The 17,799-nt window shown below is 35.5% G+C and overlaps 1 protein-coding gene across 1 annotated transcript in view; it reads right to left on the bottom strand.

Moving 5' to 3' along the window:
• Positions 1-17,799, bottom strand: part of CAMKMT (calmodulin-lysine N-methyltransferase) — a gene marked incomplete at both ends in the record, with an annotated part of 191,540 nt that overhangs the window by 5,359 nt on the left and 168,382 nt on the right. Inside the window, 3 exons of the mRNA XM_079550239.1 lie at positions 860-991; positions 6,568-6,631; positions 13,206-13,280. Coding sequence (XP_079406365.1) covers positions 860-991; positions 6,568-6,631; positions 13,206-13,280 — 271 coding nt within the window. The remainder of the gene's footprint in view (positions 1-859; positions 992-6,567; positions 6,632-13,205; positions 13,281-17,799) is intronic.

The following is a 17,799-nucleotide window of genomic DNA, read 5'->3' as shown; positions in this document are numbered from 1 at the left end:
AACAGAAAAAAAAATGCATTTCACTCCAATTCTGAACACATCTGTATTTTCTAAGAGTAATTCTTAGAAAACTGCAAGAGGTTATGCCTACGGCCATATGTGGCCTACAACAGTGGATTTCTTTAGGTATGAAATAGAGATCTCAGAATTGCAAGCAATAAATATGATTTTGATAAGCACTTCTACACAGGGAAATAAGAACCTACTAAAAAGTTTTCTGTGAAGTACCTTCCTCTTCACGTCCTGTATTACTCTGTACTTATAAATAATAAAATAGGAGACTGATAACAGTAGCTTTATGTAAGCAAGCTTAGAAATCACGTTCAGATAAGTGCTTTTGACCTAAATCTTGTAGCGCCTCGATCTGACATATAACCCCACAACTGTGAAATTCTGTATGAGATTTAGCAGTTTGAAGCTGCTAACTGACCCAGCCATAAAGCAGCCAGAGATAAGGATTTAAGGTACGATATGATACAATTAGACATTCACCTTCTATTTATTTCAGTCCATCTCAGTATTTAACCTACTTAAAAGTTGCAAGCTTTTTATTAAAATGTAAATGCTGGAATGCCATATATTTATATGCAGCTAACAAGAAGAAAAAAGGACTCTCATAAATTACATTTCTGTGAATAAAAAGGGTAAACAGAAGATGCTTCTGCAAAACTCTTCTAGACGTGCAGAGATAAAGGATGGTTCTACCACACAAAATAATCAGATACAAAAATAGCTGTTCAGAAACAGCACACCTAAGGAGTACTTTAATCAAACATTTAGGTTACCTGCCAAAAGGACCATGATCTCTTCAAAATGCAATGCGGATTAAAGTGTTATCTAACACAAGCAGAAAACTAACCTTGGAGTGGAAGTTCGAAATGTGTTCATCATAATTTTCATGTCTTTGGATAGAGAAACCAGCTTTTTCAGCTAGATTGCAAAACTGGTTTAAAGTATTCCCTCTGTGTGGAGCAAATACCATTGCTTTTCCCTGGAACATTAAAAAGAGAATTTATACATTTTTTTAAATTGGAAAGAAATGAGATATAACATACACCTGACTAAGCTTTTAATATACACAGGTTGGAAAAGACAATTGTTCTCTTGGTAAAGTATTAAAACAGGATAATATAAATCATTGTTCAAAATATGCAATATTTCTGTGATTAAAAAAAAGCAAAATAGAAACTAATAAATTCTTTATAGAACTGCTAACTGCAACACATCTGCTACTTTTCACATACTAGCAGTGCCTACAAATTCCCTAGCTAAAACACAGTAAAGGCATACAGAATATAATCTCAATGCAAAGCCATTTGTTAGCTCATGAACCACACAAGGACTGTAAATAATATTCTTCTATTTTTATTCTCATGCATAGAAGAGTACCTCTCACTTGATGTCAGTGCAATTACAATGGTGCAAAATGGAAGACAAATGAGACCCAATCATTAATTTCTTTTAAAAAAATGTTTTAAACTACCTGAGCAATGCAACTGAATTCAACCCTAAATGCAAAAATTGCATTGAAAGCACAACTTAATATTCTTGCATAGTAATTCATGATCTTTCAAGATGATCAGGCCATTTATGATGCCCAGGCAATATGTTATGGTCCATTAGCTAGTAGTTTGTTCATCCTTCTGTATTTAAGAAAACAAAAATGCTTTATCTTGAACTGATAGATTTTAGACACCCTGTGCAAATTATTTGCCCCAAACCTCACCTATTTGATATAGCATCTCTTAAAATCTTATTTGGAAAATTAATTCTAATTGGTTGAGTATTGTGCTCTGTCACTTGGAATGAAAACCGGTTGAAGAGCTGTAAACAAAGGTTAATACCAACAAGCAGTGTATCAAATTGAGGTGAATACAAAGTTTACTGCGAATTCTTTTATTTAACTTCTATATTAATGACAGCTAAGAGTAATTTGTGAGGTGCTGTAACCAACCAAATAGACAAAAAATTTTTTTGTAGGAATCTAAACAAATAACAGAATTCATTATACACCGTAGAAGAATATTTGACTAATGAAAATGCAATTTCATGTATCAGAAAAATAGTAAAAAAAAAAAAAAAATTGAATGAAAGAAAGTCAGTAAGGATTCAGGAAAACTATAATGCTGACACACTTAGTGAGGAGGATAAATGACAAATCTATGTGCCACAGCACATGCACTCATACACTGAGACAACACTCGGTGAGGCAGCAAGAAAAACTACGTCAGTATCTATGGTACTAATGTGTACATAAAAGACTGCAATCATTAATACCACAGCACTGCATTCATTCTCACAACGTCTCTGTGAGATAGGGAAATACTGTTATCCTCATCTCTCTCATGGGAAATTTAAGCACAAAGGAGACCAAGGGCAATACCCAAAGCAACTCAGTTTTGCTCACTGGTGTAGCTGTAACTTTCATTTTGTGGCTAAATAATTTTATGCGCAAAGGAGTGTAACTCCCACTAAAGGAACTGGAATTGCTTATGTAAATGTTAGGTCTGAATATAGGCTCAGGATGAAAAACATTAAACGCTGGAAATTCACAATCAGTGTGAAATGTGCCGTAACTTCCCTCACAACCTTGGCATGCTTTAATATAGCCTTCAGTAGCCTTCTGCCGAGGATCCTCCTCCCGCTGCCATCTCAAGCTCCCTAGAATGCTGTTCTGCAGAGACTCTCCTAGCAGAAGGAGGATGAGACTCCCCTGGGAGTCCCTCATTTTAACCAGCACCTTCATTGTAATGGGAAACATGTACCCTGCCCAGGGCATTTACTGACACCACCATTGGTGGGGATATCAAACTTTTTGAGTTTCTTGGGGTACCAAGTTCAACGTCAGTCACAGTTCCAGCAGCTTTGATGAGGCAGTCAGGTTCATACATCATCACTGCTGCCCCTAGAGATTTCAGTTTGAAGTCAGCAAACTATGCAATCAGTCCTTCTTACACTCTGCAGACTAAATACTTCTAATTTAATTTGAAAGAGAAATACAGTAAAATAGAGTGTAACATGGTATATCTCTTAAAACCAGATTGAAAATATTGAAATAACTTCAGAAAAATAGAATGGTCCTTCATGGACATCACCACACTGTTCCTGCTCATTAGCTGGCATAAAACGCCATTCCTCTATTGAATTTAGTGCACGTCTAAAACATTTGAGAATCTTGCCATTGCTGACTAAAAATGAAGCATGATTAAGTTTATCACTGCAATAAAATAAAATCAGATACTGGAGATACTTCTAGCCTAACATAATCTTGGCTTAAAGCAGTTGCTGATCAACTGCCTGATTTGTGTAATTCTGCTACCTGTTGCGTGGGATTGCATTCACATTTCTGATTTTAGAATCTGACAACATGGTTTAATAACATCCAATTGACTTGACTGGGATTTTGAAGGGATAGGCCACAAAGGAATCTATAATTTTAAAAATTCACACTTTTATTACAAAAATAAGCAAACGACTGTTTATTATTTGAGAGAAACTAAATGTATATTTTAATCATAGGGAAAAAATAAAATTAAATGTAGGTAAATCAAGTAGCTTGCTTGGAAGAGGAATACAATAATGCTCCTCAAGATGAATTTTTCTGATGTAAAATTTTAGTGTCTAATTCTGGGAACTGGTTTTCAGATGATGTTTGCCTTTGTAACAAATTCAGATAAGAAGTCTCAGTCCCCAGTAATTCTGCAAGCTGCTCATTTCTGCCTACATGCATCCATGTCCTTCCTTCCTGTGCCATGCTATGGCTTCCAAGAGGCCATACTATGTATCAGATGACTAACATGAAGAGAATCCCTCGTTCCAGGAAGAAAAGTTACTAAGGACACACACAGTTCTATGACATTACAATTTCATAGGGATGGCATCAGCCACAAATAAATAACTACAAATAACATCCTTAATGCAAAAGGAAATAGCAAAGATAATTCTATATCAAGAACAGTGAGAATAGATTATCCGTGCTCACTTTCTCCTTCGAGTCAGTTTTTAGAATACTTGTTATTTTCTATTTAACTCCATTTTTTTTCAAGTTTTCTGCTCTGTTATTTTTCTGAAATTCTTTCATTCTAGTTATACCTGAGCTGTTAACACCTGAAAGGTGACTTTCATCTAGATGTGTCTTTCATTTGTTTCTTTGTCAATTTGCCAAAATATTACTAATAATGAAATATAACTTCTACTTTTGAGACAAATTAACTCATGCAGAAAAGTGAACTTAATCAAAATAGTTTACAGCTTAGCTTGGGCATTTAATAAAATGCACTCTGTTACCCTTGGATTTAAACAGAGCAATGTAGAACTGGAAAAATGAAAACTAAATGATAACTAAATGTAATTGTATCCTCTCTTGGGATCTCAAATGAGCATATGAAAGACACAGGTCTTTCAAGTAAGAGCATATCTTGATGGCATATCTCTTTAGCATGCCTTTTTTCTTAACAAGGAAGCTCACTTAAGACGTCCACGCTCTCAGCTTCTACTGCACAGTCTTTTGCTGCCCTCTTATTTATGAATAACAATTACCTGTAAAGCCATTTCATAACCGATATCCATTCATATGGCCATGATCTGGAGGCAAGGAGCTGATGAGAGAAAGGAACTGTGGTCTAAAATACACATACAGGCTGAGCTAATAATCACACCATGCATATGACAAGAAACAAAAAGTCATCTCCTTTTATATCATCTACATTCACAAAGAATTGTAGCTCACCTGCCCAAAAAAGGTATATTCTGAATTTGAATTAGCTGACCACAAGCAAGAAAGTCAGAAAGGTTTTGGTTTAAAGCCAGGTTAACAATTCCTGGACTATTTACAGACGTGAGCTGTAAACACTGGTAAAAATTCAGGCTGCTTTACCCTCACCATATTTTAATTTACTTCCTCCACTTGAGTTAGCCAGCCCAGTTAAAGAAAGTGTGCGTGTACATATACACACGTACACATGCTTTTGCCAATACAGACTACCATGACAAGTGAGAGAAAAGAAAAATAGCTATTACTTCACTCCAGCTAATAGCTCTAGATAGGTCACAGTTACCGGAGCATCTCTTATACACTTCCTGATGCTCATACTCTTCTTGCACAACATCTTTTCATGCTAGCAGTGCAGTGGCCTATGGTGGCACCTGAATATGTGAGGGCCCTGATCCAGGCAAAAAAAAAAATAAAATTTTTGGCCTTTTATTGATCTGAGATAATGTTTGTGTTCCAAATCACCTAGAGGTCCTCAACATTATTGTGTACGGGCAGCTGACGATAGAACACCAACATCAGAAAGCATAACCATGGCCACGAGTTCCCTATATCACCCTTGCTTCTACTGATAAAAATATCTGGGTAACATTTTCCCCAGGGTGACTACATTTCTCCTGTCTGCCTGGCAGCTTTGATCCACATCTCATTAAAATCATTCAGTCTTAAGTAACTTGCCTTAAGTCACTCAGGAAAGTCTATGATAGAACCAAGAATAGAAACCTGATCACTCTTAGCAAAGAATGGGATTACTTACATGGCTAAAATGACTCAGTTTCTTAAGTCTTTGCATGTTTGAGACTTATATTCCTTATGTAGAGAAAATCTCTCATACAAAAAGTAAAATGAAATTCTTAAATAAAATTTGGAGAATGCATTGTTAACACTAAATAGCTTTGTGCTGAAATGGAAAATTTACCATGCTGAAAGATTTGTATGGTAAGCATGAAAGGTACAATTCTGTTTCTTTCTTACACACTTCCTTCATGTGTTTTCTCCTATTCCCTTTTTGATCTCTCTCTCTCTTATTAATTAATTAGATTATTATTATTTATTATTCTTATTATTATTTATTATTCTTATTATTAATTAGATTCAAGATTATTTGTTGGTTATAAATATGTGCATGTAACAGCTTCTTTTTGCCTGAAATTCTCTCAGGTTTATTTTAATAACCTAGAAGAGTGAGATACGTACAATATTTTCTCAGTGACGCTCATGTAGAATATTTAGCATTTTATTAAGAGCTTGATTTCACTGTGTTTTAAAATTGAAAATGTGTAAATACAAGGTCTACTTCCTGAAAAAAAAGTTTTGTGCTACAACATATGCATAAGGGGTTTCTTCATTTCACATAAACAGAAATGAAAAGAAAAAAATTTTCTTTCATAATAAATAAATACACAATGACAAAGGTTACAATTGAAGGGATTACAAATGACAGAAGCCAACATAAAAACTTTCAATATCATACTTTTACTTTAATATGAAGACATTATTATCAAAGGAAAATACTCGAGAAACGCTTTGATAAAAATAATCTCATGCTATCTTTGAAGCGGTTTCATTTATTTTACTACCCACTGTGTTCCTTATCAGAAGGCCAAGTATAAGAAGTTTCCTAGTTTATGATTAGGAAAGAATCTGATAGATTAGAAGACTCAATTGAAGTTGGACATAATAAGTATTAAAGTATTACATGACATTAATCCTGCCATTCCATTACTCACTCAATCATTGTGCACAGACTAATTATTCTGAAGCCAGTGTTCAGGAGAAAATAGAAACATACTTACACTGGGTTGGAGTAATCTCTTTATTGCATCAACAAGGCTAGCTCTGTACTGGTCCAGAAACAGGCTGACATTGAGAAGAGAACAGAATCCAGATTAAAATGGGTTTTCAATTCTAATGATACTAATGCAGATAAGTACAAGGCTAATTACACATGTTTACACAATGCTGTAAAAGAGAAACTGTGGTCTACATTCCTGTGGTCCAATTCAAGTACTTTTTAATTAAAAAATAAACAAAAATAGGTGAAGCATGAAGCAAATGTAATCTAAACCAAAGCTCAAATATCAGCATGAACCTTTGCGAGGCTGAAATTCACAGATCATATATACATGCTATTAAAATACCACCCTATCAGAAATCAGAATCAATACACTGTGATACAAAGCTAACATTTTACATGCTTTCTGTACAAGGGAGGGTGGAATTTTTAGAAGTATCTTCTATTGTACTTTGGGATCTATTATTAAAGGTATTTTTTTCCCTTTTCCCTTTACAGTTGTAGCATTAGTTCATTATTATGTATTATGCAGATTTTTTTTTCTATTTTTATATCTGTGTCTATTTTTCCACAGAAAATTTTACAAGCCCCTAACTCTTCACTCCCTCAAATGCTGTTCAAACACAATGACCCAGATCATACGGAGTTGTCCTCCCTCAAGACTGAAATCCTTCATCTCCTGCACTGAGAGCAGTAAAGTTAATTTTCCCATGCAATGTCGCCACATGCTCATCCCTATTTTGGCATGATTACCTCATGATTTGAGGGGATAATCCACTCTTCACGCCCCTCAGTACCTTAATGTATATACTAATACTGGCAACCAGGGTGCCAATCACTCTTGACTAGATATTTGTGGACAGGTAGTTAATGTGGATGAGAGACATTTACAATTGTTAGTGAACAGCCATCAGATAGCAACCAGTGCTTTTCAGTCCTTACTACCGTGGGCTCCGTTTATATTGGTAATTCAGATAACAAAGACTCCTATCAAGCAGGCCATAAATAATGTGATTCTTTCTTCATTATTTTTCATTCTTTTGCTGTAATAAAACTACTTCCAGTTTCTGTCAAGCTCAAGTTCCACACTAAAAGGCATTTTGTCCTTTTTTTATGGTGCTTTTCTACAATCTCCATTCCTTTTTTACTAAAATAACACTTTCCAAAGGGTGGGTGATTTTTTTCCAGGTTTGAAATTTCTAAATGAATATATGAAAACAGTGGCCTTACTAACTGCAAGCCAGTGAGTAATAACAGAATATGTGAATAGGTAAGGACACTCCACAGTTACTAAAGAGAATACAATAATAAGTATTACAGGGTGAAACAGCTGTATAAGAACTGTAAATTTTCCTACTCAGGAAAATAAAAAAAGAGCCTTGCCAGCAACTAAATATCAATGAAAAGTGGCAGACTCCCATATTGTTGGAAAATGTGTAGACTGGCTATCCATCTACAACACATTTCTTAAAGAACATTTTGTACAGAAGTATTACATTTTTAATTCCTTCAGGAAGATACCGAATTACTGGATGATAAGCGGACTGACAGCCTATCCAAAAGGAAATTCAAATTTTAGCAATTGGCATGATAGCTGCTTTTCAACCTTGATTAATCTTACTGGAAGGAATGGACAAATATTTGTTTAAAGTTAATTCATTGAAACTGCAGTTGATCTCTGTAATGTCTCCTGGGAGCTTTAGTCACACTCATTTCAGGTAGATCTCCGTACGGACAAATACCATAAGACGTTACTTTGCCAGGAACATGGCCACCTGCAGAAGAGATGGAATACAGTGCACGAGTTCTCTCCAAAGAGAATATCTAAAAATAACGAATTTTCTTCAACATGAAGCATCGCAATTTTCCAGAGCAAAAATTCATTTTTCAGGGACCTTAATATCATTCTGTCTTTTTTACAATGAGACGGGGGCGCAATTACTGCTACCAGTCTCATTCCTTTGCAGTAATGTAATTGTAGGTCTTTGTTCACCAGGAACTTCAAATATTCAGGTGATCTGCCAAGAGACCGGACAACTTCAAGGATACCATTTCTGACTGACACCCACTTGATATTTGAGTGTTAAAGGAGGTAGACTGAGACCTGCCACATACTCTGACCAGAGGGAGCACGGAAGAACATTTCTAGTTTCTGAGTTGGAGTATGCCCCGGATGAGGAAAAACCAGAAGTTGTCAGATGATCTGTGATGCACATAGGTCCAGCATAGGATTTGGCCCATGGAAGGAGATTTAGTCATGCAATTCCTCTTAGCAGTAGCATTTGTAGGATTAAACACTAACATAGTATACTGAATATGTACCCCTTGGAAAATCCTTTAAAGCTCATTCAAATTACATAATATATTGTTCTAAACCACTCTCACTTTGTTCTCATACCTCATTTTAAATTTGGCTTGGATCACTTTGGTGGGCTCAGTATTTTTTCTATGAAAAAATGTGATATAAGCTCTTTTTTCTATAAAAAAGATCTCATGTTTATGTAGAAAGGAACCTGCAAAAATACCAGTGTAGGACAAGAATAAAAAGTTTTTTTGGGGGCCAGAAAAAGTTTATGATCTTGGTAGTAAAAAGGCAAGAAGGTGGTTTATGATTTGGCCTTTCTGTAGGCAGTGCTGTTAATTTGTAAAATCACATGTAAGTTTACACAAAAGTTGCATGTAAGCAAGCCACAATGAAACATTCAATAAAAAAAGTAGATTCTTTCTTCATTTCATGCTGCTGTTTTGTCCTGTTATCCTGTGCCTTGCAACAACTGGCATGTGCTTATATTTTATAGACTGCAATGTGAACTTACTCTTCTTTTTGCATATTTTCAATTAGAAAAGGAGCTTAGTTTACAGGTGTACTTCAGAAATGATTACATTTACAGGTAGTGAGTACCCCATGTAAGAGTCACTTTTAGTTGACCTTCACTTGCGTGGCTAACATAAACCAAAACAACCTTCTACGCTGTCTGATTACAGTGCACTTGAAAGTGTGGGCAAGAAAACAGATTCATTATGAAATGAATAATAGATTTAAACTGAGGAAGAATAGAAATCTTACTGCATTCCTGCAGAAAGATTTCTTTATATTAAATGAAATACTAACAGGAAAAAAATGGGCATAGTGTAAGTTATCCAAAGAATATTTTCAGTTCAGTTTTGCATTCCTGGTGAATCCACGACTCCTCATGACTTCAGCAAGTTTCAGCAGTGAAAGTAATGTGGGACAGGCCAGCCAGCTTCTGCAGTGAAAATCCTTGCACATGTGCCAAACTTTAAGAATACAATAACTTTAACTACATAAAGTTTATGTATATCTTTACATTAAAATTAGGTGTAAAAAATCAGTTCGCAAAAAGCTGCAGGGCAAAGATTTTTCTGCTAGCTCTCCCCTCATGACCCTGACTGTTTTCTCAGACTAAAAATCTCAGCAACTGTTTTCTTACTTTATTTGTCTTAACACAGAAAATAATCAGAAACGTGAGGCTCCTAGGAGCTTTGGCCGAGTCTCGTCTGTGGCCTATCCAGCAGACACCTGTTATCTCTTCTCTGTAGTCATACTCATGCTCACATTTCCAGCATCTGCTTGACCTTGTACCTATAAGCACAGGTCAAATGAAAGTTCAGAATTCTGGCAGCCTCACCTGGCCTTGAAAATGCCCCTTAAAAAAATGAGGTGAGTGGATATGCTCTAAAAATTCCATTATTTCAGTAATTTCTTCCCAAGTATCCTTTTTCCAGGTGTGGGCTTGCGGAGATACATATTTTTTCCTTATTTTTTATCTCATAGTTGACATTTTACAAGTTATTTCGGAACTGCTGAGCCATGAAACTATTTTTATTGTCAAAATCCTGAATGGTTAAATAATGACTAGCTTTCACCGTTTGCCTCATATTTATTTTATAATCTAGTTGAGCTTCTAAATTTAGCTGTTAACTAATAGACTGTCTGTTCAGGGAAGTAAGTTATTTTCCACCCCTGCACACAAGGTTTATGAACGCCTGACTGTAAATATATGAATATAAACACATCACCGCTTGTTGTAATCACGTACATTTTTACTTGAACCTCCATGTGGATTTGGAATATGTTTATGAATAGAGCTTGTTTTCATGTAAATGGGATCAAGCAGTACCACTGGTTAGCTGTTCAGGGAATCAGACAATATCACCCTTGCTGGAAATACTTCAATAAAAATTTATCCATGTACCTAATATTTGAACTCAGATTTTTTGCTTTATAGTTCTCTGTTCTAATCCCAGATTTTATTGACTGACAATGAGCTATATGGTGGTGTTAAACTAAATACAATCTCTCCTATCTGTTTTTATCACCGAATACTTCAGGTTTCAGCTGTGGAGCTGTAAGAAAAGAGATTTCTTTTCCTCTTCACTGACAGCCCAAAAATTCAGAAAGCAAAAATCCTGCCAACAGTTCTAAAGCCAATTCTATATCTCAGAAGAGAAATACATGAAAATGAAAAGAAGATTTGAGTTTGATAAAGCAAGGAACATTTTTTTTTTCCAGCTTTTTCGTGTATCAGAAAATCTAGTGTCCGTAACTAAGAGAATGATTTTTAAAAGAAGCAAACAATAAAAGGATTTCATGCTTATTAAACTAGATATGTGGGCACTTGGAATAAGAAAACAGAGGCAATTTCCGAATAAAAACACGCACTTTAAACTAACCTGCACATTTCTATTTATTTTTTAGGAATCTATAAATATTTATACACTTACCTGCATCATAAGTGCTTCAAAATAAACATACAAAATGCGGGGATTGCAAATGCATAATGTATTTTACCTGTCACGTGTGATTCTTTGTTTCCTAAAGAAACTACACTATTTCCAAAAAGACCAGGAGGAGTATTAGCAGGACTATTACTGGCAAAAAAACCCAATAACTTAAGTCTCTCTCTGCTGTACCCACAGCACAAATAGGATGACATGGTGTGAGTATCAAGAGTACAAGAGATGGCACAGTCAGGTTGTTTTGATATTTGCGTGAAGAACAAATTTAACTCTAAATCTCTTGGCAAGACCTTGCTTCACCCACATAATCTGGAGAACATCCATATGTGAGCCTTGTCTAAGCCTCCGAGAAGACTGCTGCCCTCCTGCTCATGTCCGCCAGCACTCTGATCTGACTTTCATACTTAATCTGATCTAATCCTGCCCAGCATTAACTTCATCTGTGCAATGAAACCTGGAGTATCCATTCTAATATTTGGTGAGGAAGGCATTTACTAAATTACTTGCTGAAATCATATGGTGTTGTTTAGCTCCTTATTTTAATCAGATGATGCATCTCTGAGGCACATTATCAGCGATTAGTTAGAAACCCTTCTCTGTCCTTTTTGGGAACAAAGAACTCCTCTGAAATTAAATGAAGCACTGTTGCATTCTGCAAACAAGCAGGTATTAGAAATAGGAAAGAAGGAGGACTAAATACACTTTCTCCGATGTTATACAAAAATGATAACTTTTCTGGAATCAGAAGAGTTTGCTTAAATAGCAAAACATCAAACAAGAATAAAAATAATTAAAAAAAAGCTCTACATGAATATTTTATCAGAAGCCTCTTAAAAAGAACATTGTTTAAAAAGACAATAGACAGCTACACACTTTCCTTTCTCTTTTTCCTTTAACCATTTCTTAGTAAGATGTAGAAATCTGCTACACTGAGCTATCCTAGGAAGTCCTTGTTTTCAGAATTTGGTCCTTTACGATGTGCAGTGCAACAAAACATAAACAGCTTTTTCTGGTTTAGATGTTCAAAGGGTCGAGAGGAAATATTAATGAAGGAAGACTTACTTCAAAATAACTACTATCCTAAATTAAATCCGCTCATCCCTTTTTACATTTAATTTATATATTGCAAATAATTAATAATTTGACATTTAAAGTTAGCACACTGTAAATAAAGCAAGCACAATTCTACAAATTTGGTTTCAATAATGGTTTCTGTCAATAAAATCTATTTGCATAATTTATTAAACAATATCCTGTACTGCAACATGTATCCATCTTTTCATAAATTGAATGATGTACTCTGATTTTTTTTACTAAGAATTCTCTTACAATTAACATGTGCCACTGTAAATAACATAAAGCCTTTTTCTACAAATACTGCTGTCAAATTGATTTAAGAAGCAGAATGTCATGGGGAAAAAAAGGTTATAAAATCTTTTTTTCCTTGGAAAGATTTTCCAGGGAGCAAAAAAATATATCCCCTTATATCAATAGTCAGATCTTTCCTAAGAAGTAAGCTAATTGAGCTGTTTGTGTTGATAAACTCCCTTTTCTCCAGACTGTTCCTCACTGAGCCATAATTATTTGCAATTTGCCTAAGTCGTCCATTTACTGATACGTCAAGCATGAAACAGAGGCAATTCCAGAAAATGGAAATGCTTCTCAAAATCAATCTTTGGGAAATAATGTGGTAGAAGTTACTGTGTGATAGAAGACTACCTTATAACTGTCACATGGAGATGAATATTAATTTGTTGAGGTTAAGGTGGCTTTGTGCTTCATTTGTTGACTTTGCTTAGCCATCAGCAAGCAGCACAGTACAATTACTCCAGCAAAGCTATTTTTCTAACATGAGTTTTATGATTTTTATGTACTTACCAGTCAGCACACATAACAATGTCAAAATGTCCTTCCAGTTGAGAGACATCTGTCTCATTATCCCATCGTAAAATGCTGGAGGAAAAAAAGATTTTTTTTTAAAATGAAGAGAAAATAAAAAAAGGACTTACGTTTTTCATCTTGAGATTTTAAAAATATTAATATAATTCTATGTGACACAGGCATGCTTTTAAGAGCATACACTTGTTACTTTCAAAAACAAATGTAAAAATATTACTCCGTATTTTTCAGTTTTAAATCTCAAAGGCAAAGAGCCACCTTTTAATTATATCAGAAAGGCAATCCACGCAGGTTCTGATGAGTGGATCACCAACAAACATTCATTTCTGAGTGAGTGACACCTGTACGGCCTCAGATTTTTACCCCTTAGCACCACTGCACGAGGAAGCGAAGCCTGAGTAATGACAACCTGAATGAAATAGGAATTTGCAGACCAAATGGATCTTCGTTACATCTGGCAGGCGAGCCAGTTGTGTTTCTCATTGAGGAAGTGAGCATTCACTTGGGCTCAGGGGAGGAAAGACAGGGCGAAAGAATGCCAAGTTTAACTCTGGTGCTGGCTATGTCACCTCAGGCAAGCTCAAAAATACAGCAGCGCTTCGTCAACACCTAATCTCTTCTAGGTGATAAGTTATTTAATTCTGAGATACCTAATAACAGGCAACAATGCACTTTTGTGCAAAGTTCTTCTTTGTTTATAAATGCTGCCAATTTATGTAGCTGCCACAAAGGATTTCGGTGCTCGGCTCCTTTTTAAAAAAAAGCAAACCAGTGTTGGAATTTATGGCGTATTTAAAATATCATTACCCCAAAGATTTGAAGCTGCATTTCTATTTCTAGGCTATTTTTAAGGAGAAAAAAAAAAAAAAAAAAATCCATCTTCCTTTTTCATTTCCTGGTTATTTATAATAGAAAGTAGATAAATATTTATGGGAAAAGCACTTGTGGGGGAAGGGTCTAATCTGATCTTGTCAGGTTGTGCATGCTTATCTCAGTTTTGTATGAGTCTTGACCAAATAGACCCTTTAGTCTTCCCACAGCTATAATCTACTTCTGGTTAAAAGCCATCTCCATTCACATACTAGTCCTAATATTTAACTGAGGATCAGTTATAATGCATTCATTCAAAAATGTTCCCTAAGTAGGCAGGAAAAAAAGAATTTTTTTTCATTTGCTACACTCCGTGCAAAATGTTGGTGGATATATAGGTCAGTTGAGACAGACTCACCGAGAATCGAAGTACTAGTATATGAGTATACATATGTAAACAGACACAAAATTTGAGGGAGAATGCTTTCAAAAGATGGAAATTATGAAAGGAGAAGCCCAATTGGTTGGGACAGCTTGAATATCTGGGTGTCAGCATACCCAAACAGATCAGGACTCATTAGCCCATTTTCCGTCCTGGAATTTACTGCGGCAATCCAAAGAGAGAAAAGAGTAGATTAATTTAATTTCCCCCCTTCGCCCCCCCACCTCAAATTGAAAGTATTCCAGATTTTAGAAGCCTAGGTAGCTTTGCACACTGGCACGCAGCAGGCATCCAGTAGTGGAAAGTGACAAAGGAGAGTTCTCACTCTCAGCTGCTGGCTGCCTGCTGGCTACCAGCAGCTTTTTCAACCCTGTTTCCGTGGAAACTTAGGTTAGAATGGTGAAAATTAGGTAAAGGTAAGTTTTGTGGGTTTAAAGCACGCACTCTAATATTTTAAGAATCTTGAAGCAGAACTGGAAATTGGTAGATGAACTGTGAGCCTTAAAAGGCCACCTTTGGTTCTCATTGCTACAGAAACAGAGATCTGATCGGTACCACTATAGGGATTTGGATTATGATTTTTTTAACCCATATATTTACTATACTTCACACACACAATTAGGAAGGCAGTCTCCTGGAAAACAAAGTCTCCTTCATGTTACTGTCAGGTTTGCAATGAGCACCAGAACACAGCATTTTCTTTGTACACCCATTTTAGGCACAAGGGAGATGATGCAGGTAGGCAAAATAAGCCATAACGCTGGGCAAAATCCGGAGTAGATGACTTGCCAGGAGCATGAGCAACATGGTTGTCATGTGTCTTGCAACAAGGACTGAGCCAAGGACCCCACATTCAGCCATAAGCCAGTCTTCCTTCACTTCCCTGATGTTGCACGAGGACTGATCTTGCTTACTACATTTAACACTGTAGTTTTGCAAAGGCCAGAAACAAATTTAAATGTAAGATTTTTGAATTCAATTTTGCCATTAGCATTCAGAAGTATAAGGAAAATCTTCATCCTTGGGGGGGAAATAACCATATAAACTAAAGATAATTTGTATAAAATAAATAATGCATTAAGAGTCATTCTTACCTCACTTAGGATGTATGCACACCACTGGGAAAAGTGGGACTAAAGCTATATATCCTTGCTAACCTTGGACAAAAGTAAATATTACCAGTAAGTGAAGCACAGCTGGGGTACATGATGCTCAATACAGACTGCAACTTGTAAATTGTAGGTAGCTTAATCTGGGTACCCTATCTACACTGTTATCTGTTCAATGCTTCCACAAATTTGCATGAGCTGCAATCATACATCTGCATCTGCACCTGTAAAGCAGACATGCCCCCTCGTATTAGGGAATCAGAAATAATTCTGCTCAGAGTCAGCATTATTACATCATTAACACTGATGTCAGAATCAGCCTGATTCTGAATCAAAATCACATAATTTCAATTCTAGGGAAAGTAGCGAATCAGTCAGGATATGTACAAATACCATCAACTACCAATAAGACTCCTATAATATAAATGCAATTCCTGAATTTGAAGAACAGCAAAATCCACTGACAGTGCAAAACCACTGAGATATGTAAAGATGTGTCTAAATGCATGTGATCCATATGTACTTTATGCACTTCTAGGGATTGTTGAGGACGTGATTCATGGACTCAGTTGTAAGATCTGAAATGAATACCAAAGTCGACATAAAGTAAGAACTGACTGCATTTCTATTTAAAGAAAAATAGTGCTAGGAAACTCAGAAGAGTGTTAGCAACAGAAATATGATAAAATCAGTCTTCATGAAGTTTCCTATAAAAATAGACGTAAAATGAAACTATGTGATGCCATAAAAAGTATTTTTTTTTAATGTCAGTATCATGCTGAGTGCAGCACAAAAAATACAAGCCTTGGATTATTTAGTAATCAATAAGAAGCAGGATTAAATATTAACACGAGGATCATGGTGCCAAACAATTGGGAAGCCTGAGAAGATTTCTGTAACATTGTTTATTTCAGTCTGCTTGAATTCTTTGGATGGTCACCTTGAATGGAAATAGCAGATAAGAGCAAGAAAATTCGTGGGTTCAAATTAGGAAAGAAAAAGAAAGTTTCTGAAGGTTCAGGATATTTGTTTTCCACTTTTTTTTTTTTTTTTTTTTTTTTTCTCCAGAAAAATAAGCAATTTTAAATCTATAATATTTGTAAACCTTTGTTTTGAGGGAAGATGCTACAGTACTAACAGTTGAAATTATTTTGTAAATTTGGAAAGTGCACTTTATGGTCTACTCCTGCCTAAATCACACTGTCAATGGCTTTAAAAAAAAAAAAAAACAACAAAAAAAACCGCTGTGTAAAACCCACTGCTGGCATTTATTTTGTGCTGGTTTAACTTATATAGGTTATGTTTCTTGGAGTTGAAATTAAGCATTTGGTTTTAGAAAAAAAAAAAAAAAGGATCTGAAACCCATTGAAAATAGAAAATGTTTGGGGTTCTTTTTTGGCTGTAAGATCAGAAATAACACAGGACCCAAGGGAAAGACACAACTGGAAAGACACGATTGTTAGTGTGTCTACTGTTAGTAGATGAACACTGCTCACCTGCCGTTTAAGCCAAGATGATGGTGTCTGAAGCTTGGCACCCAATAATGTCTGCTCTATCAAATGAATTTGACCAGTTTTCAGCAGAAAAGTACCCACGTCACAAACCAATTATTATAATTAGCAATCTTGATGGCAGTCCTAGCAAAGAGGACAAGAACTGAATGAGCTATGGAGAATGAACTATCTTCTCACAGGCAGAGGTGACTTCTGGTTAGAGAGAAACCATACCACCAAAATAGTCTGAGAAAATATGTATTGATGCTTTGGTTTCTGAGATCATTAGTCTCACACCATTCTAAAGCATTAAATTTATTTTAAAAAATAGAAAGAAAAAAAATGAAAGCATGTTTATTAATTTCCTCATTTTGTTTTCTTTTTTCCCCTCACTTATTTTTTAAATTGCCAAACGGGCAAGATCAACTAAGAAAATACACACTGAAAAAAGAGCATCCTTTCTTTAAGTACTACCAACTTACCCAACCCCCAGATATCCCTCTGTGTTTAAAAGAAGGAAAAAAAAAATCACAGCAAAACAGCAAACCTAACAAAGGCATTAAGGCACTTCCCCTGCATAGTAATCCTAATTCGTGGAAGACAGTGTAACAAATGTCAACACTCTTTAACACTGGTGAAGTATCACAACAATCTATAACAAAAGACCTGATTTACTGGGTTTTCATTTCTCATAGAAAGTTCCTCATTACTATTTTTAT

Source organism: Tetrao urogallus (assembly GCF_951394365.1).
Source record: "Tetrao urogallus genome assembly, chromosome: 2".
Lineage (NCBI taxonomy): Eukaryota > Metazoa > Chordata > Aves > Galliformes > Phasianidae > Tetrao > Tetrao urogallus.
Note: the sequence above shows the minus strand (reverse complement) of the source record. Positions and strands in the feature narration are given on the sequence as shown.